The sequence below is a fragment of the Sciurus carolinensis genome, chromosome X (genome assembly GCF_902686445.1).
Source record: "Sciurus carolinensis chromosome X, mSciCar1.2, whole genome shotgun sequence".
Classification (NCBI taxonomy): Eukaryota; Metazoa; Chordata; class Mammalia; order Rodentia; family Sciuridae; genus Sciurus; species Sciurus carolinensis.
Window position 1 is genome coordinate 92,219,518 of NC_062232.1, and position 20,343 is coordinate 92,239,860.

The window sequence follows — 20,343 nt, forward strand, 5'->3', positions numbered from 1 at the left end:
CCAGTATTAGGAAGGTGAGTATTATTTTTTTTCAGAGTGAAATGCACTCTCATGAGAGTTACATGCTCAAATCTGCTGATATGTCTTTTACTGATGCCACTAGATACCATTTTAGAATGTTTCCATGGTACTTTCCTTGGGGAATCATTTCCAGATACATTACTTTCCTTATAGTTCCTAATTTAATTTCTTTAGCAATTTTATCTTTAAAGGCATTTGATTTATTAACTACCAATATATTTATTCATAATTATGTCACAGTGAAAAATCTGCTACTTGAGAAAGGCAATGATTTCAAATGGCTAATATGACAGAATATAATGGGGATATAGAAAAATAGCTATGAATTAGAAAAACTAAACCAAAGATCTAATTTGAGGTTTTGAAAGCTAATAAAATTAATTCAGTAACAAGTACCACTTTGTAATTTTTACTAGGGATGTGCTGTGTGGGAAATGATTAAAAGTGGTTTTAAAGACAGAGAAAGATTTGTAACATCATTGATTGTAATACTATCTTGTTCCAAGAAGATTAAGATATACTTAATAATCTAAACATGTAAATTAAGAAAGTTCCAACTGCTTGATATTTAGCTAATGTTAACATGGAAAGAATTCATAACACTTTTATAGATAGCTGAAGTACTTTTCTATTCTTTCTTTCTAATATTAAGCCTTAGCTTGACTTGACTGTAATGAGTTTCTCATCATTTGTCCCAGTTAAACACAATACACTCACACCTGTCAGTTACTTCATTAGATTGGTAAATGACATAAATCCACCTGAATGGGGGTTTTGTTTGAATTCAATTTTGGAATTTAAAAAATTTTTGAACATAATATTTTTCATCTAAATCTCATCCACTTCTGCAAATAAAATTGGAATTTCTGGAGTTAAGTATTATTAAAATTGTATTGGAATCAATTGTCTTTCAATGTTAAAATTATTTTGATGAATCTAGTTGTACAGCTTTGGAAGCCAAAACTATACCCCAAATAAATGCATGTTAACATTTTGCCTTTAGCCAATAAGAAGAAAGAGAAAGAACGTCCAGAGATCTCTCTTCCTTCAGACTTTGAGCATACGATTCATGTGGGGTTTGATGCAGTCACCGGGGAATTCACTGTAAGTAAGCTCCTTATTTTGTTCTGTAAGCCATGAAAAAATTCCTTTATAAAATTAGGTGTCAATCAAAAATTACCATGTCCCCAAATGTCAGACTCGATGTTTTTGATGATTCCAAGAAAAATGGAATTTGCCTACACAATCATAGATGTAGTAGAAGTGGCAACAGTATTGGCAAAATTATTTTGTCCAGCTTAACAAAAATGTCTGACTACTATATAGTCTTCAACTTAGTTGAAAATATTAATTTACCATGGCACAGAAAATGTAGTCTTGGTAAGGAGACCCTGCCTGAACCTGTTCTTTATTAAATAAAGTGAATCAGAGAATCATCTACTCAATTTGGCCAGTGAAGACAGTCGGTGTGAATAATTCATGCTTAACATTGGGACCTGAATTACACAGATGAGCTAACTGCACTAACCAAAAAGCTCTGTAAAATTGACTTGTTCTTCCCTTTGATTTCAAGGACATAGATTATTTTTATTATTTTGTTCCGTTTTTTTTTTTTTGTATTTTTTTTTTATTGGGGACACACCTGAACACAGGGGTGCTTTACCACTAAGTACATCCATAGGTCTTTTATTGTTGTTGTCGTTATTATTATTATTATTTTGAGACAGGGTCTTGTCAAGTTGTTGAGAGCCTCAATAAGTTGCTAAGGCTGGTCCCAAATTTGTGATCCTTCTGAGTTGCTAGGATTATAGGCATGTGCTGCCATGCACAACATTAGGATTATTAATAGATATATTTTGTAGATATTCAAAACCACAAACCCTATGTTTCAAGAAGCAATATTGATGGATATGTCATGTTTGTTTTAGTGGTTATGTACTTACTTTACACACGTACACACAAACACACACACACACAATATCAATAGCAAATACCAATCAGAATTCTGTGGATACACCATAGCTATAGATCAAACCATTCTTTGATATATGTAGTGAACATAGAGCACAAGATCTCAGATCTATGCCATTTTATATTTTTTCAGGAAAAAGATCTGGTACCTTTTTTAGAAAGATGAGGGAAAAGATATTGCTAGAAATACATCTCCAAGAAGATCAACTACTTTTTGTTTCTCTGCTAATAAGGAACTCAATCAACATGTGCATTCTGAAACAATGAGTAATTTTTAATAAATTTTGGGGAAAAAACTTTAATAGACCCATTACCACCAGATCTTGGCTTGTCAAACAAGAAAGAAATGTCAATATCAAACAGTTAAATTTCATGTCTCATAACATGATGGTTAGTGAATGGACTATGTCATATGATTAAATGATAAGAAAAAGAACCAAATCAATTTGATTTGGAGAAGCAAATAAGGTTATTGAATTGACAGCCAAATTATCTTATTTGTTCAATTCTGGAAGTAAACTATGAGAATGAAATGCAAACAGTAAACATCTTGGCCTCATAAAGTGGTGTGGACTAATTATTTCTGTGTTTTCAGTAGGGAGCAGAAGAGAGTGTTAGGGAATAATGACACCGTAAAATTGAGAGAGGTAGGATTTAACAAATGTCGTCATCGAAGTCAGAGACATTGTTCAAAGGGGTTTGAGCTGGAGCAGAACCTTTGTTTTATTGTCCAAATATTCTCGAAGAGCTGGATGTGGTGGCATATGCCTACAATTCCAGTAACTCAGTAACCTGAGGCAGGAGGATGCCAAGATCAGGGTCAACCTTGGCAATTTAGCAAGACCCTATCTGAAAATAAAAAGTAAAAAGGACTGGGTATGTAGCTCAGTGGTAAAGTGCTCTTGGGTATAGAAAAAAAAAGAATATTCTCTTAGATACTTTTAGAACTATAACCTCACTATCAATACTACTACTACATTATCCCCATCAGATAAAAGTAATTTTTATAATCTGGACAATTTTATATTTAAAAAATCATAAAGAGATTATAATTAATTTTCTGACATTTGAAACAGGAAAAACCTTTAATTTTTTTAGAAATTTTATCTAACAACTCACCTATTTTATTTTTAGAATTTTATATTTTCAATTTTGACCCTTTTTCCCTCTGTTTCTCTTCTGTTTGAACTTCTCTTAGTTTTATTGTTGTCATTCCATAGTTTTCTTTTCTTTTTTCTGATGTGAAAATTTTCTTCTCTAGCTCTCCCATATGATATATTGATCCCTTCCAATGTTTTATTCTTTCCACTTTTTCCCTACTTACCTGCCATCTTATGATGCAATCTATCATCTTTATCTTTTTGTTGTTGTTGTTTCTGAGTTCTGAATGGAAATGAAAGGAAGCGAATCACCACCATCTTGCTAACTGCAGCACTAGCCATTTTCAATTTGTTGCTAATTAGAACCCAATGAACTAGTCAGAGAGGGATGAGGTGGGATATGTGAGATATATGGGCAGTCTTCTCAATCATGAAAGATAGTTTGATATAAACAAACCCATCCAAATGATCCCCACCGAAACCAATTTTAAATAAAATAATGTTTCAATGGAGCCAGATGATAGAAATCCATTAAATATATAGACAGACACAAGATAAATGTAGAAATGTGAGGCATTTTTATTGTCATCTTGATGATCTTTTGTAATTACTTGCCCACATGTAATTTTTAAAGATGCCAAATTCTGCCTATTTTACCATCTTAACATATGATTTATATTTTTTGTACTATTTATGTTTAACTTTTAAAATGCCAAATGATAATACAATTTTTAAAAATCATTTATTGGTAGAATTTAGTAGGTCTTAATTGCCACAGTACCACTAAGTCATTGTGTTTTGGAGGTACCATATCACTAAATTTGATTATTGTTGTTGTAAAGGTTGAATTTTTAGCAATTTCTTGAATTGTCTAATCCAGTTGTCTTACAAGGGCCTGCTATTTTGAATATTTGGACACTGGTTTGGTGTGTTGCTTTGGTGATTACACTGTGGCTGATTGGTCTATATAACCTTGTTTATCTGGTCATATACTTGGATGCTGAAGCTAAAATTAGATTGGGAGGTGAGATTTTTGGTATTAAATTATTACAAGTCCTTACCCTTTATATTACCATTTTTGTCCCAAATACTTCAGAACTCCCCTTTCCAGACCTCTAGACCTGTGACGGTCGCTTCAAGTCAATCAGAGGGAAAAATGGTATGAGTGATATAAATTATCTTTTCTTATGATAAGATAATGCTTGGCCTGTTATATCATGCTGCCATTCTCCTGGGCTACACTGGACAATCCCCAGCTTGATGTACATCTACTTGATGTAGTATATATATATGGTTAGGAATTGATATGTGCTCCTGCTTCTGATGCTTTTAGGTCTCCATTAGCTGTCTAACTTTCGGGATTAGTGCCTCAATTTGGAGTAATGAGATAGCTTTCTGATTACGTGCCTTTGTGGCATACATTCAAATTTAAGTGTCAGGTTTCATTGATAAACTGGTTTGTCTCAACTTAGAATAAAGAAATTATGTAAGCACTGTAGTTATGTGGTAAGTATAGTTGTCTGGAAGATCTTCTGCAATTGACAGCATTTTTTTTCTGCTGTCTAGTGATCATATGACTATAAACACAGAAGTTTAGAAGTGCCATGGGGATGTATACTAACTGCAAATATTCTAATGAATATGGTAATGATCATGCCAGTGAAGTCTGCTTTAGTGGTTATGTGCAATGCATACCTGGATTTGTAACACTTAACTCCTTTGGCCATTACAGTATTAACCAAATGCTATTAATTGCACTTAGAATCAGAACTGGGATCATGCATGGGCTCCTGAGTTCCAATTTTTGGCTTAAGGCTTTAGCATCAAACTGCGTGATCAATGCATGTAAAAGTGTTGTTTCACTGTGCTTGGAGTAACCCCAAATGCCAGGAATCAAGGACATATATCCCAAATCAAACCAGTTGGGTCAAAGCATGTTTCTGTAGCATTTGAATATCTTTAGACAAAGTGCTTACCTTATATCAGACCTTATTTTGTGGGAAGTGGGAATTTGAAACTGTAGTATTAAAATGTAAATTATTCATATATGGTTTGAAATGAAATGGTTTTCCCTTTCCCCAGTCTTAAATGTATAAGAATCTTAAACATAGAGTCTGGCTGTGTGGGAACAACCTTTATCTATTTTTCTGTAAGCCAGCCATGACTTTAGCTATAAAATACAGAAGAATCACATCAATGAGAACAAAAATTCAGCACTGCCTTAAATCCATTCTCTCAATTTTAGCCAGAGAGACACTCTCAATGTGAAATTGAAATTGATTAACCAGAATTGGGAATTGAAATTTGTAAGTTCATCACATGGCCATTGGCGGCTACCTGTGATCACCAAGTTATAAAAACAACTTACAAATTATTGTCAAAACTTTTCATGATGCCATTCTTCTTCCCTCCAAATTCATGTTTCTGCTTTTAGTAATTCCTCCAATCATTTAATGAAAATTCTTATGATTGCTATTTATGAAGTAAGCCAAAAGTGGAATTATAATTCCAAACTTTGGAACATTGTCGTTTTCTCTGTTCTCTTAAATCTGTTGTCCTGTAGCCTGTCCTGTCCCTGATTTAGTTAATACCTCCCTATTTTCATAACCGCCCCACTTTAAAAGGGACCCCCCCCATTCAGACCCATTGGTTTCATCTCCTCCCACCTTCTAAGTTGTCCCACATTCTGTTTTAACTTTCTTTTCTTTCTTTATTTACGTCCATTACAGCCAGATCTCTATGGCTCACAGATGTGCCCAGGGAAGCTCCCAGAGGTGCGTCACAGGCCCAAAAGAAGCTTGCATCAAAGTGCTTCTTTGAGATGTCATAGCACTGCAGCAGCAGGTTCATGTGTGTGCAGTAGAGTTGTTGCTTGGCTTATCTCACTTTTTGTTGTCATTCCCAAACTCTGGAGGCCCACGTCACACATTGTTTTGCCGAGACTTCATAGGACAAAGCTACATAAATTGTGCCTGGATGCACTTCAGGAATAGTGTGTCTGGTTCTCTCTCCAAGTTGCTCTTGGAGTTTGGACAATTATGAAATGGGGACATCTGTAGGCTGAACATATAGGAAAGAATGTTGGATGCTTAATGCAAAACTAACTTCTCTGTAATTTTTTGCAATTCTCCTTGGTAAGATTTTCAAATACTCCCTCCTCTCTGCTCTAAATGCTTCAGATTATTGTAAATTCTCACAAGGTTTTGGCATGGTTTTCATAGTCCCCAGGTTCTATGTGACCAATGAATGAAGTGGGGAGGAAGGGAGGGAGGGAGGAGAGGAGGAGGCTTACCCTGGAGAAAGCTGCAGGGAAAATCCCCATTGCAGCATTAATGTTACTATTTAGCATCTCAGTGGTTATTGCTCCTCCACGATTCTATTTTGGTCTCCTCCCAATTTGACTTTATATTAAAGCTCTAGTCCCAAAAAATTGCATTTTGTAATCACAAAGTGTAAACTGACCAAGGGTAAGGCTTTCCTTTTATTCTAAAACATATTCTGATTGCAACATGCACAGAAACAGCTTATGTTATTCCAGTCATGTAAAACCCATTGATCTGCACTATACTATGTTGTGCACAAATTTAGAGAAGTCTTGCTATGTCTGCCCTGAGTCACCAGAACAAAATAAGCTAAGCTGTAAACATCATTTCATGGATGAGCAGAGTCAATATGGAGGTGATTTTCATGCGCTTTTTTTTTTCTATCACAGTCATACTCCCACCCACCCTTTTTAAGTTGGATCCTAGTTTTACCTGTGTTTTAATTAGAGAAGAGAATGATTGCATTATTAAGTTACTAACGTTAAATCTAGAATGTAACTTCAGTTTCCCAAGTGTAATCCTACAGGTAGCATGGGCTTCTTGGTGAAGAACTTTACTGGAACATGAAAATGCCACTGCCGAATGTTCTGAGCTGCCATTCTTTCCCTTTGGTTGTCCACAGGGAATTCCTGAGCAATGGGCACGATTACTCCAAACCTCCAACATAACAAAACTGGAACAAAAGAAGAACCCACAAGCCGTTCTAGATGTTCTCAAATTCTATGATTCCAAAGAGACAGTCAACAACCAGAAATATATGAGCTTTACATCAGGAGGTAAGAGAAATTCTAGTGCATCAAAAAAGGAAGAATTCATTCCAATCTTGGAATCTCATGATTAGAACAAAATATCTATAGAACTTTTGAAGTCATTTCTAATACCTTATCTGAATAGGTTCACTGTAAGTAAACCAAAAAGACAAATTGGAATTTGGGCTTGATGTTAGCAGATTTATTTTAATTGGGTGTTTGTAGAACCCAAGTAAGGAAATTGTTCAGCAAAGTAGTAGTGGTTATCTTGAATGAGCAATAAGTGATTTGTCTCTTCACTGTTATGAAGATACTTGGTATCTTATGATCAGGACCTGTTATGGTTCCATAAAGTAAGAGGTTTTGGACCAAACCATAGTCTCCGGAAATACATTGTATCCCTTAGACTCAATTATTTATACCACAATAACACAGAACAAATTTTGTGTCTGTCAGGTTACTTTGATCAGATCCCAAAATCAGACTGGAAAAAAAAAAAGAAACTATGTCTTAATATTTAAAAAGATTGAAATAATCATACTGCCAAATTGTGGCTTAATTTGCTAGTGTGTAGACCTGGCCTTTGTTTGGGAATTTGATGTTCAAATGCACACTATAAACAACCAAAAAAGCTAATCCCAAACAATACTTTTACATTTTGAGAAAGATGATCTAGATTATCTATCCAGGACAATTTAACATCTAAAGAAAGAAGGGAATGCTATCATTAGTACTCCAGCCATAAGGACCTCCTGTGTATTGCCATTAGATTTAACATAGGGCAAGCTTGAGGTCTCTTTGAGAATGGTTCAAGGATGTACTTGGAAGTAGAGGATTGTCGGATTTGGTTATGTTAAATATCAATGCTCAGACTTGAAGACACACGGCAATTCATATGCTAAGTGTTCCATGTGGAGTAAAATGCCTAAGAGATTCTGTTGACACATTAAAGAATATTTAATGCTAAGAGATCAGGAGTGGGTTTCCTATTTAGAACCATAGCCTACCAGAACTGAAAATGCATACAAGAAATCATTTCAGTGTAACCATTAATACCCTTTAGTTTCTCAGAGTTTGTTTTTTTATTCCAAGTAGTCACTGCGGTTTAGTACCTTATTTCTAGATGCTGAATTGACTAAAAATATGAACTCCTGGCAACTATAGAAAAACTCAACAGTATCAAAGTTACTGCACTATACCTAGCTGAGTGAAACTTACCATGTTTTCTGAATGTTCTATTGTTGAAACTGACTGATTAGAAAGAGGAGAAGAGGATGAGAAGATGGAAATTAGAAAGGGAAGACAGAAGGAAGAGATGGAAAGGAAGGAGAAAGAGACAGAGGGAGGAAAGAAAGAAAATAAATCATGGATATACATGTATAGAATCATAACAGTTAGGAGTCAGTAATGTTGACATTCCTCCTTATGGATGAAGTTCACTGAAGACCTGCGGGCTTTCATTACAGTTTTTAAAATGACTTGGTAAGAACATGGTGAGCTTTTAATAGTATGAACTATTTGAAGAAAAAAAATATGTCATTTCTCATAATATCTATTTAGTACTAAATTGAAGAATGACCTTCTGGTCAAAGACTTTTTTCTATGCTTCTAAATGGGGTAGTCTTCATGAAACAACGGTAACCTTTTTGTTCTCACTTTTCAGATAAAAGTGCACATGGATACATAGCAGCACATCCTTCGGTAAGTGAAAAATTTAAGATTCTTTGTTATTTATGATCAGGATTTCCTAAGATCTGATAGAATATAATTGCATACATCCAGTTCTTAGATATAAAATCTTCACAAAACAGTTTTTAAGGGTATAATTTAGATGTATAAATTTTCCCTAATTTTTAGGGTACAATGAGTTTTAGTAAATTTATGTGCCTGTACTGCCATCACCATAATCAAGTTTTAGAATGTCTCCCATGCCCCAGTAAAATCTCCTTTGACTGATTACAACTAATCTTCACCCATTCCCACCCATCTTTAAATATATGTCTTTGTGGACATTTCACATAAATGAAATAATACACTGTGTGACCTTCTAGGGTTGGCTTTGTTCACTCAGCACAGTTATTTTAGGATTCATCCAAGTTTGTATATCATTAGATTGTTCCTTTTACTGCTGAATATTATGCCGTGGTATGATTTTTAGCATTATTTGTTTAACCATTCACCCACTGAAGGCTTTGCAGAGTATTTTCAGTTTGGGGCTATTAGAAATAAAGATACTGTAAAAATTTATCTTAGTTTGCCTTTATATGGACAAATGTTTTTATTTCTCATGTATAGAATCTTTTAAAAATAAAAAACATTAATAACAACTTATTTTGATTGAATACTTACAATGTATGCTTACAATGTGGGACAATATTTCATACTTGCTTAATCTTTCCTACAACTCAGTTAAGACATAATTTGGTCCCTGCTTTATAAGACATAATTTAGTCCCTATAGGCCAGGGAATTGCAGGGAAAATAACTTGTCTAAGGTCACAACATGAAAACATTTTAGTGTCATTTATTCCAGCAACTGAGGCACAATCTACGTTTGCCCAAAGTCATGTAGATTTATTGAAGAAATAAGTGGAGTATATGTAACCTAGTTATTGGAAGTGCTACGGTATCTGAAATCATATTCACATACATTAAAGAGAAAATGATCTCAGGCAAGATTTCCTTTTCTACGAATTTTCATTCTAGTATACTGATTAAAAATATTTCCTGACACACGTTTCTTTAGGAGTAAAATAATTGATGTTAGCTAAAGTCTCCTATTCTTTTATCCAAAGAATCATAGATGGCCAAGCTGATTTTCCCTTTTTGTAGAGGAAAATTGTTGACCTGCTCGAAATCACCCTGGGTGGATGTGACAATAGTAGATCACAAGAAAAGAGTAAAGATTTAGTTAGTCTTTAGTTTTAGTTAGTATTTTTATCACTAAAAGACCTGACAAAAACTAGAAGAAAAGTTCATTTAGGCTCACAGTTTCAGAGGTTCAGTTAATGGTCTACTCACTCCATAACTCTGGATCCAAGGTGAGGCAAAATATCATGGCAGAAGGCCATGGTTGGGGAATGCAGCTCAGAACATGGCAACTAGAAGAGAGAGAGAGATAACCTGTCACCAATGACAAATTATAAACCTCAGAGGCACAGCCCCAGTGACCTCCTTCCTTCAGCTATACCCTACCTGCCTACAGTTAACACCCAGTTAATACATATCACTGAATTTATTCATTAATTAGGTTACACCTCTCATAATCTAATCATGTCACCTCTGAAAATTCTTGCATCATCTCACACATGAACTTTTAGGGGATACTTAATATCTAGACCATAACAAATAGTATGGCAGGTCCTCAAAAATTAAAAATAGAATTACCATATGATCCAAAACACGACAGAATGTGGTCCTCCTATCCAACTAGTTATTTTCCCCTCTTCTTTCTTCTTTGCCATGAGAGCTTTCTGGGGCACACTGAAAATAACAGAAAAAGGGAGGAAATAGGAAAGTAAGAAAGAATGTCAACATTCCATTATCAACACATATTTTACCTCCTTTAATTTAATTAGTATCATACTTGTGCAATCCTGGCTGAATATCCTGACCAAGAACTAGATGTTGTTCTTTAAAAAATTTTTTTAGTTAAAATTAAGTCTACATCATGGACAAAATATTCCATTAAATCAGAAAAAAATGGATTTGTTCTTTGGATATAAAACAGTTAGATGTTTTCTTATTTAACATAAGTTTAGAAGTTTGGAGTTCAGTCTGGTAGGGTAAATAAGTATGAACATAAAGAAGCATAACATAATATGGATAGTATTAAATATATCTATTACATATATAGTATTACATGTATCTATTAGTATGCTATTAAATATATCTATTTGCTATGAGAATGTAGAGAAAAGAGATTACTTTAAGTTGGGGAGGGAAAGGGAAGCAGACGCTTGTCTCTGAGAGCTTAAACTCATTGCTTGGTACCAAATAGGCACTTGATCTATATTTATTGAATGTTAAAATAGAAAATGCATCATATAAAAGGTGGCATTGGAGCTAGATCTTAAAGATAGGATGAGATTGGAATGTGTGAAAATGGGGAAGGGCATTCTTAGCAAAAGGAAAAGTGTGAGAATGAAGACTGGATGTTAGAAAAGGAAATATAGGAGTGAAGCCTTGAAAGAAAAGTTGGGTTAAATCAGAGACCCTTAAATGGTATTGGAAGGAATCTGACTTTTCCAATATGCAGTGGGAATCCCTTGAAGTGTTTTGGAGCAGGACAGTGCTGCGATTAAAGGTTATCCTTTGTGAAGAGTAGTCTAATGGTGAATGTCCAGAATTAATTGACAAAAGAAGGTGAGACCAGATGAAGGGAGAGAGGAGTGGAGAAAATACTCTTAAGTAAGCACCTGTACCAGAGGACCTAATGTGAGGTGGTGACAATAGGAATGGAAATTACATTCAAATTCTAGAAATGTTTTGATTATTGATTGTATGTTGGAGGAAATGATGAGATCAAATATGATTCTTGGCTTAAAATGATATGTGAGTGTGGTTCAGTAGGCTCAGGCAGGAGCATCACAAGTTCAAAGTCAGACTCTGCAAATCAGCTATTCAGCAAGACTCTGTCTCTAAATAAAATACAAAAAAAGGACTGGGGAAGTGGCTCAGTGGTTGAGTGCCCCTGGGTTCAATCCCCAGTACCAAAAAATAATGAGGGCTGGGGCTATAGCTCAGTGGCAGAGCAATTGCCTAGTATATGTGAGGCACTGTTTTCGATCCTTACCACCACAAAAAAATAAATAAATAAAATAAAAGCATGCTGTTTATCTACAACTACAAAATTTTAAAAAATAATATGTGAGCAAATGAAAATATGAGGATGTTATCTTTCAGGAGATGCAGATTTCTGTTGGAAGATACTGAGTTTCCTGGTAGACAGTTTGAGTCTAAAGGACTGGCAGGACTTCCAAGTATAGATAATTGATTAAACTGCTTGACTAAGGCTAGGTTCCCAGTGATCAAATAGAATTGGACCCTTAAGTTCAGTTAGGATTACTTCAGTGGGACTCAGTGACTTAGGAAGGGAAAACTGAAGTTAGTGTTTTTTGGTTTGGTTTTGTTTTAATTGTAGATGGATACAACACCTTTATTTATTTAGTTTTATGTAGTGCTGAGGATCAAACTCAGTGCCTCACACATGCTGGGAAAGTGCTCTACCACTGAACTACAACCCCAACCCACAGTTATTGTTTTTGTTATGGTTCTCTAGAGAGATTGTACTTCATGCTGTATATCATACTGCATATGCCTTTTTATGTTAGAAACACACCCAGTAGCCCTGGTTATCATACAGGATCTGATAATGCTCCTGACTACTCTGTATAGGCACAGCCTGACCTGATCACAAGTTTTGGCATCCTTTAATAGTCTGGGTAGAAATTAAAGTATAAGCAATGTTGTATTTTCTAAATATTTTAAACAGATGCCTATGTAATTAATATTAAATTCAACAATAACTCTCATGTTCTCATCTGTTTCACATATCACTTGTCACAATTTCTTTGATATTAGTGTATTAAATTCTAATTACTATTCAGTGACCCACTCTTCAACTTGAAGCCAATTTTTAAATTTTATATTTTGATTGCACTGCTAAAAATGAAATGATATATATGGGATCCTGAGCTATTATTCCAAGTGAAGGTAAAAACAATTAATATGAATATGCCATCATTTGCTAAAGAAACTGAATGTGCAGTTGACAGATTGTTCTTTTTTAGAACTGGTTTATTTTGCTTATCTATACTAGTGATTTTTTTTCCTTCTGTGTGCATCAGAATTACGTGAAGTCTGTTAGGATGCAGATTCCAGGAGTCTATTCTCAAAATATACCTGCAATGAAACTATGAATTCTCAATTTTAAACAAACACCAACAGTGACCCCCAAAACCATATTTTCTATCATCTAAAGTATCTAAGGTCCTTCCTTCTAATTCCTTTGGCCTCTAGAAGTTAAGATCAAATAGAAGATAGTTTCCTAAAATAGTTCCTCTAGCTGGTGCATTCTCTTGATCAGGGTTCATAACTTGGAATTCATAGATAGTTTCACAAGATCTATGAACCCTTGAAATTATATGTTAAAAAAAGGTTTCTACCTGTATTTTTCTAGAGAGAGGAGCCAAATCTTTCTCGTTTTTAAGAGTCCTTCACCCTACTCAGGTTAATAACTACCTCCCATGCCCCAATGTGTTCATCATAAGAGTATCAAAAATATCTAAGTTTGGTAAGACAAAAATATGCCATACTTTCCATCTATCTACATTTTTACAATTTTTAAAAAATAAAATGTAGTAATTCTCAGTCTGGAAGAAAGTATGAAAACACTCCAAAAAGGACTACTACAAAAACTTATCAAACAAAGCTTAGTTTATCACCGCAGCAAAAATGACTACTACCTACAGAGTCTTAGCAGTGTCTTAGAGAAGGACTGTCAGGGAAGCAAATATGGGTTTCAGCCTTGAGCTGTATGAATTTAAAACAGGACTTGCAAGGTAAGAAATGGGTTAACATCATGCACTCTTTATAGTAAAATAGCTTTGGCTCATTGAATATAACAAGATAAGGATCTTGAGGTGAGCCTTGGTGGGCAAGTTTTTAATATAATAAATAATCTACTTTAACTGGTTTATAATCTTCCAGAAACAAGTATTTCCTAAAGTGAGAAGTTATTTTTGTTTATTCTCAGTATTATTTAATAGAAGAACAGTAAAGCATGTCTGTACTGATATTATTTAATACAGGGGCAAAAACTATGGCTAACCCCAGTATTTTTTATATGGTGATAAGAAAGTATGCCTAGTTCTGTTATTTTTTAAGACAGAAACAGGGAATTTCTTTAATTCCAGTTTTTAGTACCAAGGTTGGGTGTTTGCTTGTTTGTTTTTGCAGTATTAGAAATTGAACATAGAGCCTAATACTTGCTAGGCAAGTGCTCTACTACCGAGCTACATCCCCAACCCCAGGACTGCAGTTTTAGGTTGATTGCTGGGGAATTAATGCTCCCTGGCATAACCACAATCCAAAATATACTGTCCTCTGAAGTCTACACATTCTCTCCAACCAATCAACTAAAATGGCAGGATTGTGTATGATCCAAGGTAAATAGAAATATCTTTCTCCTCTCCCATAAACCTTCAGAGAACAAAAAACTTCAGGTTTTCTAATAGTCCCCAAAGTTCATTCTTGGAGATAGATAATATCCCCCATTTGAAATTAGAATAGTAAATATATAGTTATGAATCTTAAGAAATGCTGGGTATGGTAGCACACTCCTATAATCCCAGCAACTCAGGAGGCTGAGGCAGGAGGATTGCAAGTTTGAAGTCAACCTTGGCAACATAGCAAGGCCCTAAACAATTTAGCAAGCTCCTCTCTCAAAATAAAAAAAAAAAAATGTTGGGGATGTAGCTCAGTGGTAAAGCGCCTCCTGGGTTCCATCCCTAGTACCCAAAGAAACAAAATAGTGAAATTGTGCAGATGGCTCTTGCCCACCACAATAACAACACTTGAAATATGAAAGGTTACTTCTTGTCCGGTAGGCACTAATTGGTTTTGACAACAGTCATCCTGCCATTTGACAACAGTCTGATAGCTGGGTCAAGAAGACTAGACCTTGGGTTATTGTATTTGCCACCAGGGTCATTGTTAGATCCTAGTAAGAATTTTTATACCATACTTATGGAGGCCACATGGTAAGTTCTAGTAGCCATATTAAAGGACTCCTATACTCCACTTTATATTCTGCTACAATTTTTTTTCTTTATTTTTTTTGGAAATGATTTGCTTATAAGTAACATTTAATGTATAATTATGTATAATTTCTTGGCAAATCTTTGTGAGTACTCAAGAATTGTTGATAACTAAGAAAATCTAACCTACAATTTGTTTTCAATGTAATTAAATTTCTATAAGTGCTATATTTAATTAATTGGTTAAATTGATATTATATTCAATAGACATTTAATTAGAAATTGATTAATTTATTTTATGGTTTTAGCGTGTTCTTTTAGAACTGATGATTGGTTCTAACCTAAAACTTTTTCTTATGCCTGCATAAAGCTTATCATCCCCAGGCAAGGTTTATACTACCTAAAGGATAAAATAGCACCATTTTTCATATAAAAAGTGTACTCAGTTTGTATGAATGTTCTTGTTCTACCAAGGAACTGTCATTAGGTATATTCTTGATCCCAACAATCATAAGACAGAACAACTTTCCAGAAAGAACAAAATATCAAAACAAATACAATAACCTAAAGGTAATTTCTTCCTGTACCCAACTGAATTGCCCTGAATAGTTAGTATTTCACAAGAAGAAAGTGATTTTTTTAAACCTGAAAACTTGGTGCTGTCAACATATGTTGCTATTGATATAGCCATATTATGCTATCATGGCCTGGTTATTATGACAAAATTAAGAATAAATATAGGTGCATATATAAGAAAACCAATGTCTAATACACATAAACTACAATCTATAAACCACTTAACATCTATATTAGGGAAATATTCTTTCACATATTTATCAATTCTAGGTTGTCTTCTTTGTCAAAATATTTAAATGTTGCTAGCTCCTATCAGATATATGATTATAACTTATGATTCCACAATAGGTAATTTACATTGTAATAGAAAATCCATAATGAATTTTTAATCATAGACTGAGTTCTTTCAATTTAGTAGTCTTTATAGGATGCCTGTAACTGCTTCAGGATCTTGAACTTGAGGAATAAAAATTCATTGTAGGATTACTGTGAGCAGTATACCCAGAAGTGTAAACAATAAAGAAATAAATACACAAAAAGCAAAAGCAAGAAAACCACAAAGCCTCTCTAATAGCACTGTTCAACAGAAATATGAACAATAAATTTAAATTCACCTTAAATTTTCTATCAATCATATTAAAAATGTAAAAAGAAATGGGTTGAACTAATTTTAATAATATATTTAATTTAATCCAGCATATTAAAATAATATTTCAATATATCTATATATTTAAAATTTTTTTTCATGTTAAGTACCTAACACATGGAATGTACTTTACACTTAGAACACATCTCAATTCAGTCTACTTGCATTTCAGTGTTCAGCAATCATACGTGGCTGGTAGCTGCTGTATTGGACAATGCATCAAACTTACATGTAAAGCTTGTTGTAATGCATATTGTTGTGCCCAATTTGCAGAGTTTCTGACTTATAGGCATGGATGGAGCCTAAAAATTTGTATTTCTAACAAGTTGCTTGATGATGCTAAGCTGGGGACCACACTTTGAGAACCATGACCTTAGTTTTTTATAAAATATTTTTTAGTTGTCAATTAATTTTTATTTATTTATTTATATGTGGTGCTGAGAATTGAACCCAGTTCCTCATGCATGCAAGGCCTCTACCACTGAGCTACAACCCCAGCCCTGACCTTAGTTTTTTTAAAAATCATCTTTGAAACCATTCTGCCCCTATGTTAACATGAATGATCCTACGTATTGTGATGGTGGCTGTTATTGTTGGTGATGCCATTAGAATTTATTAGTCATTGCAAATCACCATTAACCTATTTATTAACATCAAACAATTATTTATTAGATAGGTGTTTAGATCTTCATTTCTTTTACTGTCTGAGTGCTTCTTTTCAGGAGGCTGAACAAGGAAGAAACATTTATTGGCTTGCTTTTTCTTAGTGAGCATTTGCAGAGCTGTATTAATATGGTATCCATATGCATGCTCTGCCCTTTTCAAATTACAAACCCTCAGTCAATAAATTTTTAATGTATCCAGTACAGATTCAAGGCTTTAATGGCAATTTGATTTTTTAAGTACTCTTTGGATTCAAAAACATTGAACTTTAAAATATTAAATGAATAAATAGTTCACTGTTTTTGAGCTCTGTGGAAAACAAAATTGTCCATTCCATCATGAAATGAACTGATCTCTGAATGTGAGCACGTCCCATACACCAAATTGTAGATAGTTCTGCTCATTTGTAAAATACATAGTTCCTTCCTATCCCTACATGCTTAAATATTTCATTTTTTTTTCTCATTTCCGAAGAAAAACAATGAGGAATTAATACCTAGTGTTTAAACTTTTTTCTCTAAGAGTACAAAAACAGCTTCTGAGCCTCCTTTAGCTCCTCCTGTATCTGAAGAAGAAGATGAAGAAGAGGAGGAGGAAGAAGATGACAATGAGCCCCCACCAGTTATTGCACCAAGACCAGAGCATACAAAATCAGTAAGTCACAAGCAATTATTTCCAAGTGATTCAAAAGATGACCTGTGGAACATAGATTTAGAATATAGTTAATCAACTAGGAACCTAAACAGCATATATTATGTTCCCAGAACTTGAGTATAAGATATGATGCTGTTTTTGATTCATTTTTTTAGTTATATATAATATTATAATTCATTTTGAATTATAAAATTATGCAATATAATTTGTTCTAATTCAGTTCCCAGTACTTCCCCTTTCCCTCTTCTCCTCCCTCCCCCGTTCCCTTCCCTACACTATACTCATCTTTCTGCTATTTATAGTTTTTTTTTTTTAATCAGTGCCTTGTGGATATAAATAAAGGTGAGATTTGCTGTGGTATATTCGTATGGAAGTTAGGTCAGATTCATTCATTCACTTCACTGCCTTTCCTTATCTTGTCCCTCCTCCCTCCCCTTTCTACTCCACTGATCTTCTATTTTCATGGAATCCCCCCCCCCCGCCCTTTTCTTTTTTTCCTTATTTTGGTCTGGCTTCTGCATGTCAGAGAAAGCATTTGACCTTCCACTTTGTGGGTCTGACTTATTTCACTTAGTATTTTGATCTCCATTTATACCCATTTGCCAGCAAATGCCATAATGTCATTCTTTTTTATGGTTGAATAATAGTTCATTATGTATATACACCACATTTTCTTTATCCATTCATCTGTTGAAGGGCACCTAGGTTGGTTTCATAGCTTTACTGTTGTGAATTGTGACTGTTTTGATGTGGCTGCATCTTTATAGTAGGATGATTTTTGATCTTTTGGCTATAGACCAAGGAGACCAATAGGAGTGGAATAGCTAGGTCATATGGTGATTCTCTTCCTAGTTTTTTGAGGAATCTCCATATTACATTCCAGAGTGGTTGCACTAATTTGCAGACCCACCAACAGTGAATGAGTGTACCCTTTTCCCCACATTCTTGCCAACATTTATTATTATTTATATTCTCAGTAATTGCCATTCTGACTGGAGTGAGACAAAATCTCAATATACTTTTGATTTGCATTTCCCTGATTGTTAGAGATGTTAATTATTTTGCCCATTTATTGTGTGAGTTTTTTTGGTGTTGTTTTTTGAGTTATTTTTATATTCCAGATATTAATGCCCTATCTGAGGAGCAGGTGGCAAAGATCTTCTCCCATTTCGTAGGCTCTCTTTTCACACTCCTAATCACTACCTTTGCTGTGCAGAAGATTTTAATTTGATGCCTTCTCGCTTACTGATTTTTTAATTTTATTCTGTGCACTTTCGAAATCTTATTAAGGAAGTCAGTTCCTGTGCCGGCATGTTAGAGTGTTATACTTACACTTTCTTCTAGCAATTGCAGGGTTTCTTTTCTAATTCCTAGGTCTTTGATTTGCCTTGTGTTTAGTTTTGTCTAGAATGAGATATCAGTCAAGTTTCGTTCTTCTACGTATGTATATTCAATTTTTCTATCACCATTTGTTTAAAAGGTTATCTTTTCTCCAAATATGGTTTTGAACCATTATGATGCTAGTTTTTAAGTCACTGAGAACACAAGATTATCACATTAAATAATGAGTTAATGAGAACAAAAATACATAAATACTACTAAGTTATAAAACTACTTCAGAAGTTAAGATGGAGAACAAAATCCATAGGAACCAGATACGAAGAATTGCATAGGCAGAGGCACCAAAAACAGAATTAGCAGGGTGATGTATAGGGAACTCAAAAGATTAGCTCCCAGGATCTTTTAATGGCAGTGTACTTGAAGTTACCTGAAGTTCTTTTAAATAGATAATCTGTTGTCTTTAAAAATTCATTGAGCTGGGCACACTGGTGCATGCCCATAATCCCAGTAGCTCGGGAGGTTGAGGCAGGAGGATTTTGAGCTCAAAGCCAGCCTCAGCAAAAACAAGGTGTTAAGCAACTCAGTGAGACTCTGTCTCTAAATAAAATATAAAATAGGACTGGGGATGTGGCTCAGTGTTCGAGTATCCCTAAGTTCAATCCCTGGTACCCCCTAAAAATGAAATTAAAATTAAAAGCTCATTGAAATGAATGTGTCTCAATATCATAGTTATTCCTTGACCTGTTGTTTTAATTACAGACCTTTTTGTTATTGTGTATTTTAGATCTATACTCGTTCTGTGGTTGAATCTATCGCTTCACCAGCAGCACCAAATAAAGAAGTCACACCACCTTCTGCTGAAAATGCCAATTCTAGTACTTTGTACAGGAATACAGATCGGCAAAGGAAAAAATCCAAGATGACAGATGAGGAGATCCTAGAGAAGCTAAGTGAGTTTTTTTGTTTGTTGGTTTGTTGCCAACATTACTTTCTTCAAGAGAAACTTTCTCATAATCCATTTAGAAGGAGGATTGATCTTTTAGAAGTTTGTATCTACTTGTATGAACTCCAGGATACCTGAAGTCATGAGATGAAAAGTTTGGGACTCACTGTATATACTAGGTAACTCTCCTAATTTGACAACAATGAAATATTTTTACTTGAAAAAAAATATCAATTAAGATAACAGCATGACAAAACAAATCACATAAGAGATTTTTGTCTTAAGATTACCCCACCAATCCAGGCACAGTGGTGGACACCTGTAATCCCAGTAACTCAGGAGACTGAAGTAGGAGGATAACAAGTTTGAGGCCACCCTAGGCATCTTAGCTAGATATTCTTAAAATTAAAAGGGCTAGGGATACACCTCAGTGGTAGAGCACCCATGGATTCAATTCCTACTCTCCCCACACACAGAAAGAAATTAAAACACCAAGAAGGATATAGTAGTCTTATAACCTTACCCCAAGGGTCCCAACTGATCAATCACGATAAAAAAGTCAACCTCAGAGCCCATCATAGTTAATCAGTACTTGCA

The 20,343-nt window shown here is 34.5% G+C and overlaps 1 protein-coding gene across 10 annotated transcripts in view; it reads left to right on the forward strand.

Annotated features, from left to right (window-relative positions):
- Nucleotides 1-20,343, forward strand: part of Pak3 (p21 (RAC1) activated kinase 3) — a 255,810-nt gene that overhangs the window by 180,046 nt on the left and 55,421 nt on the right. For 9 of the 10 annotated variants that reach the window (XM_047535566.1, XM_047535569.1, XM_047535571.1 and 6 more), the window contains 5 exons: nucleotides 1,025-1,125; nucleotides 7,038-7,191; nucleotides 8,828-8,865; nucleotides 17,331-17,462; nucleotides 19,588-19,753. In XM_047535566.1, coding sequence (XP_047391522.1) covers nucleotides 1,025-1,125; nucleotides 7,038-7,191; nucleotides 8,828-8,865; nucleotides 17,331-17,462; nucleotides 19,588-19,753 — 591 coding nt within the window. Of the gene's footprint in view, nucleotides 1-1,024; nucleotides 1,126-4,188; nucleotides 4,252-5,821; nucleotides 5,867-7,037; nucleotides 7,192-8,827; nucleotides 8,866-17,330; nucleotides 17,463-19,587; nucleotides 19,754-20,343 lie in introns of all 10 variants that reach the window. The other variant, XM_047535572.1, reaches the window with a different exon arrangement.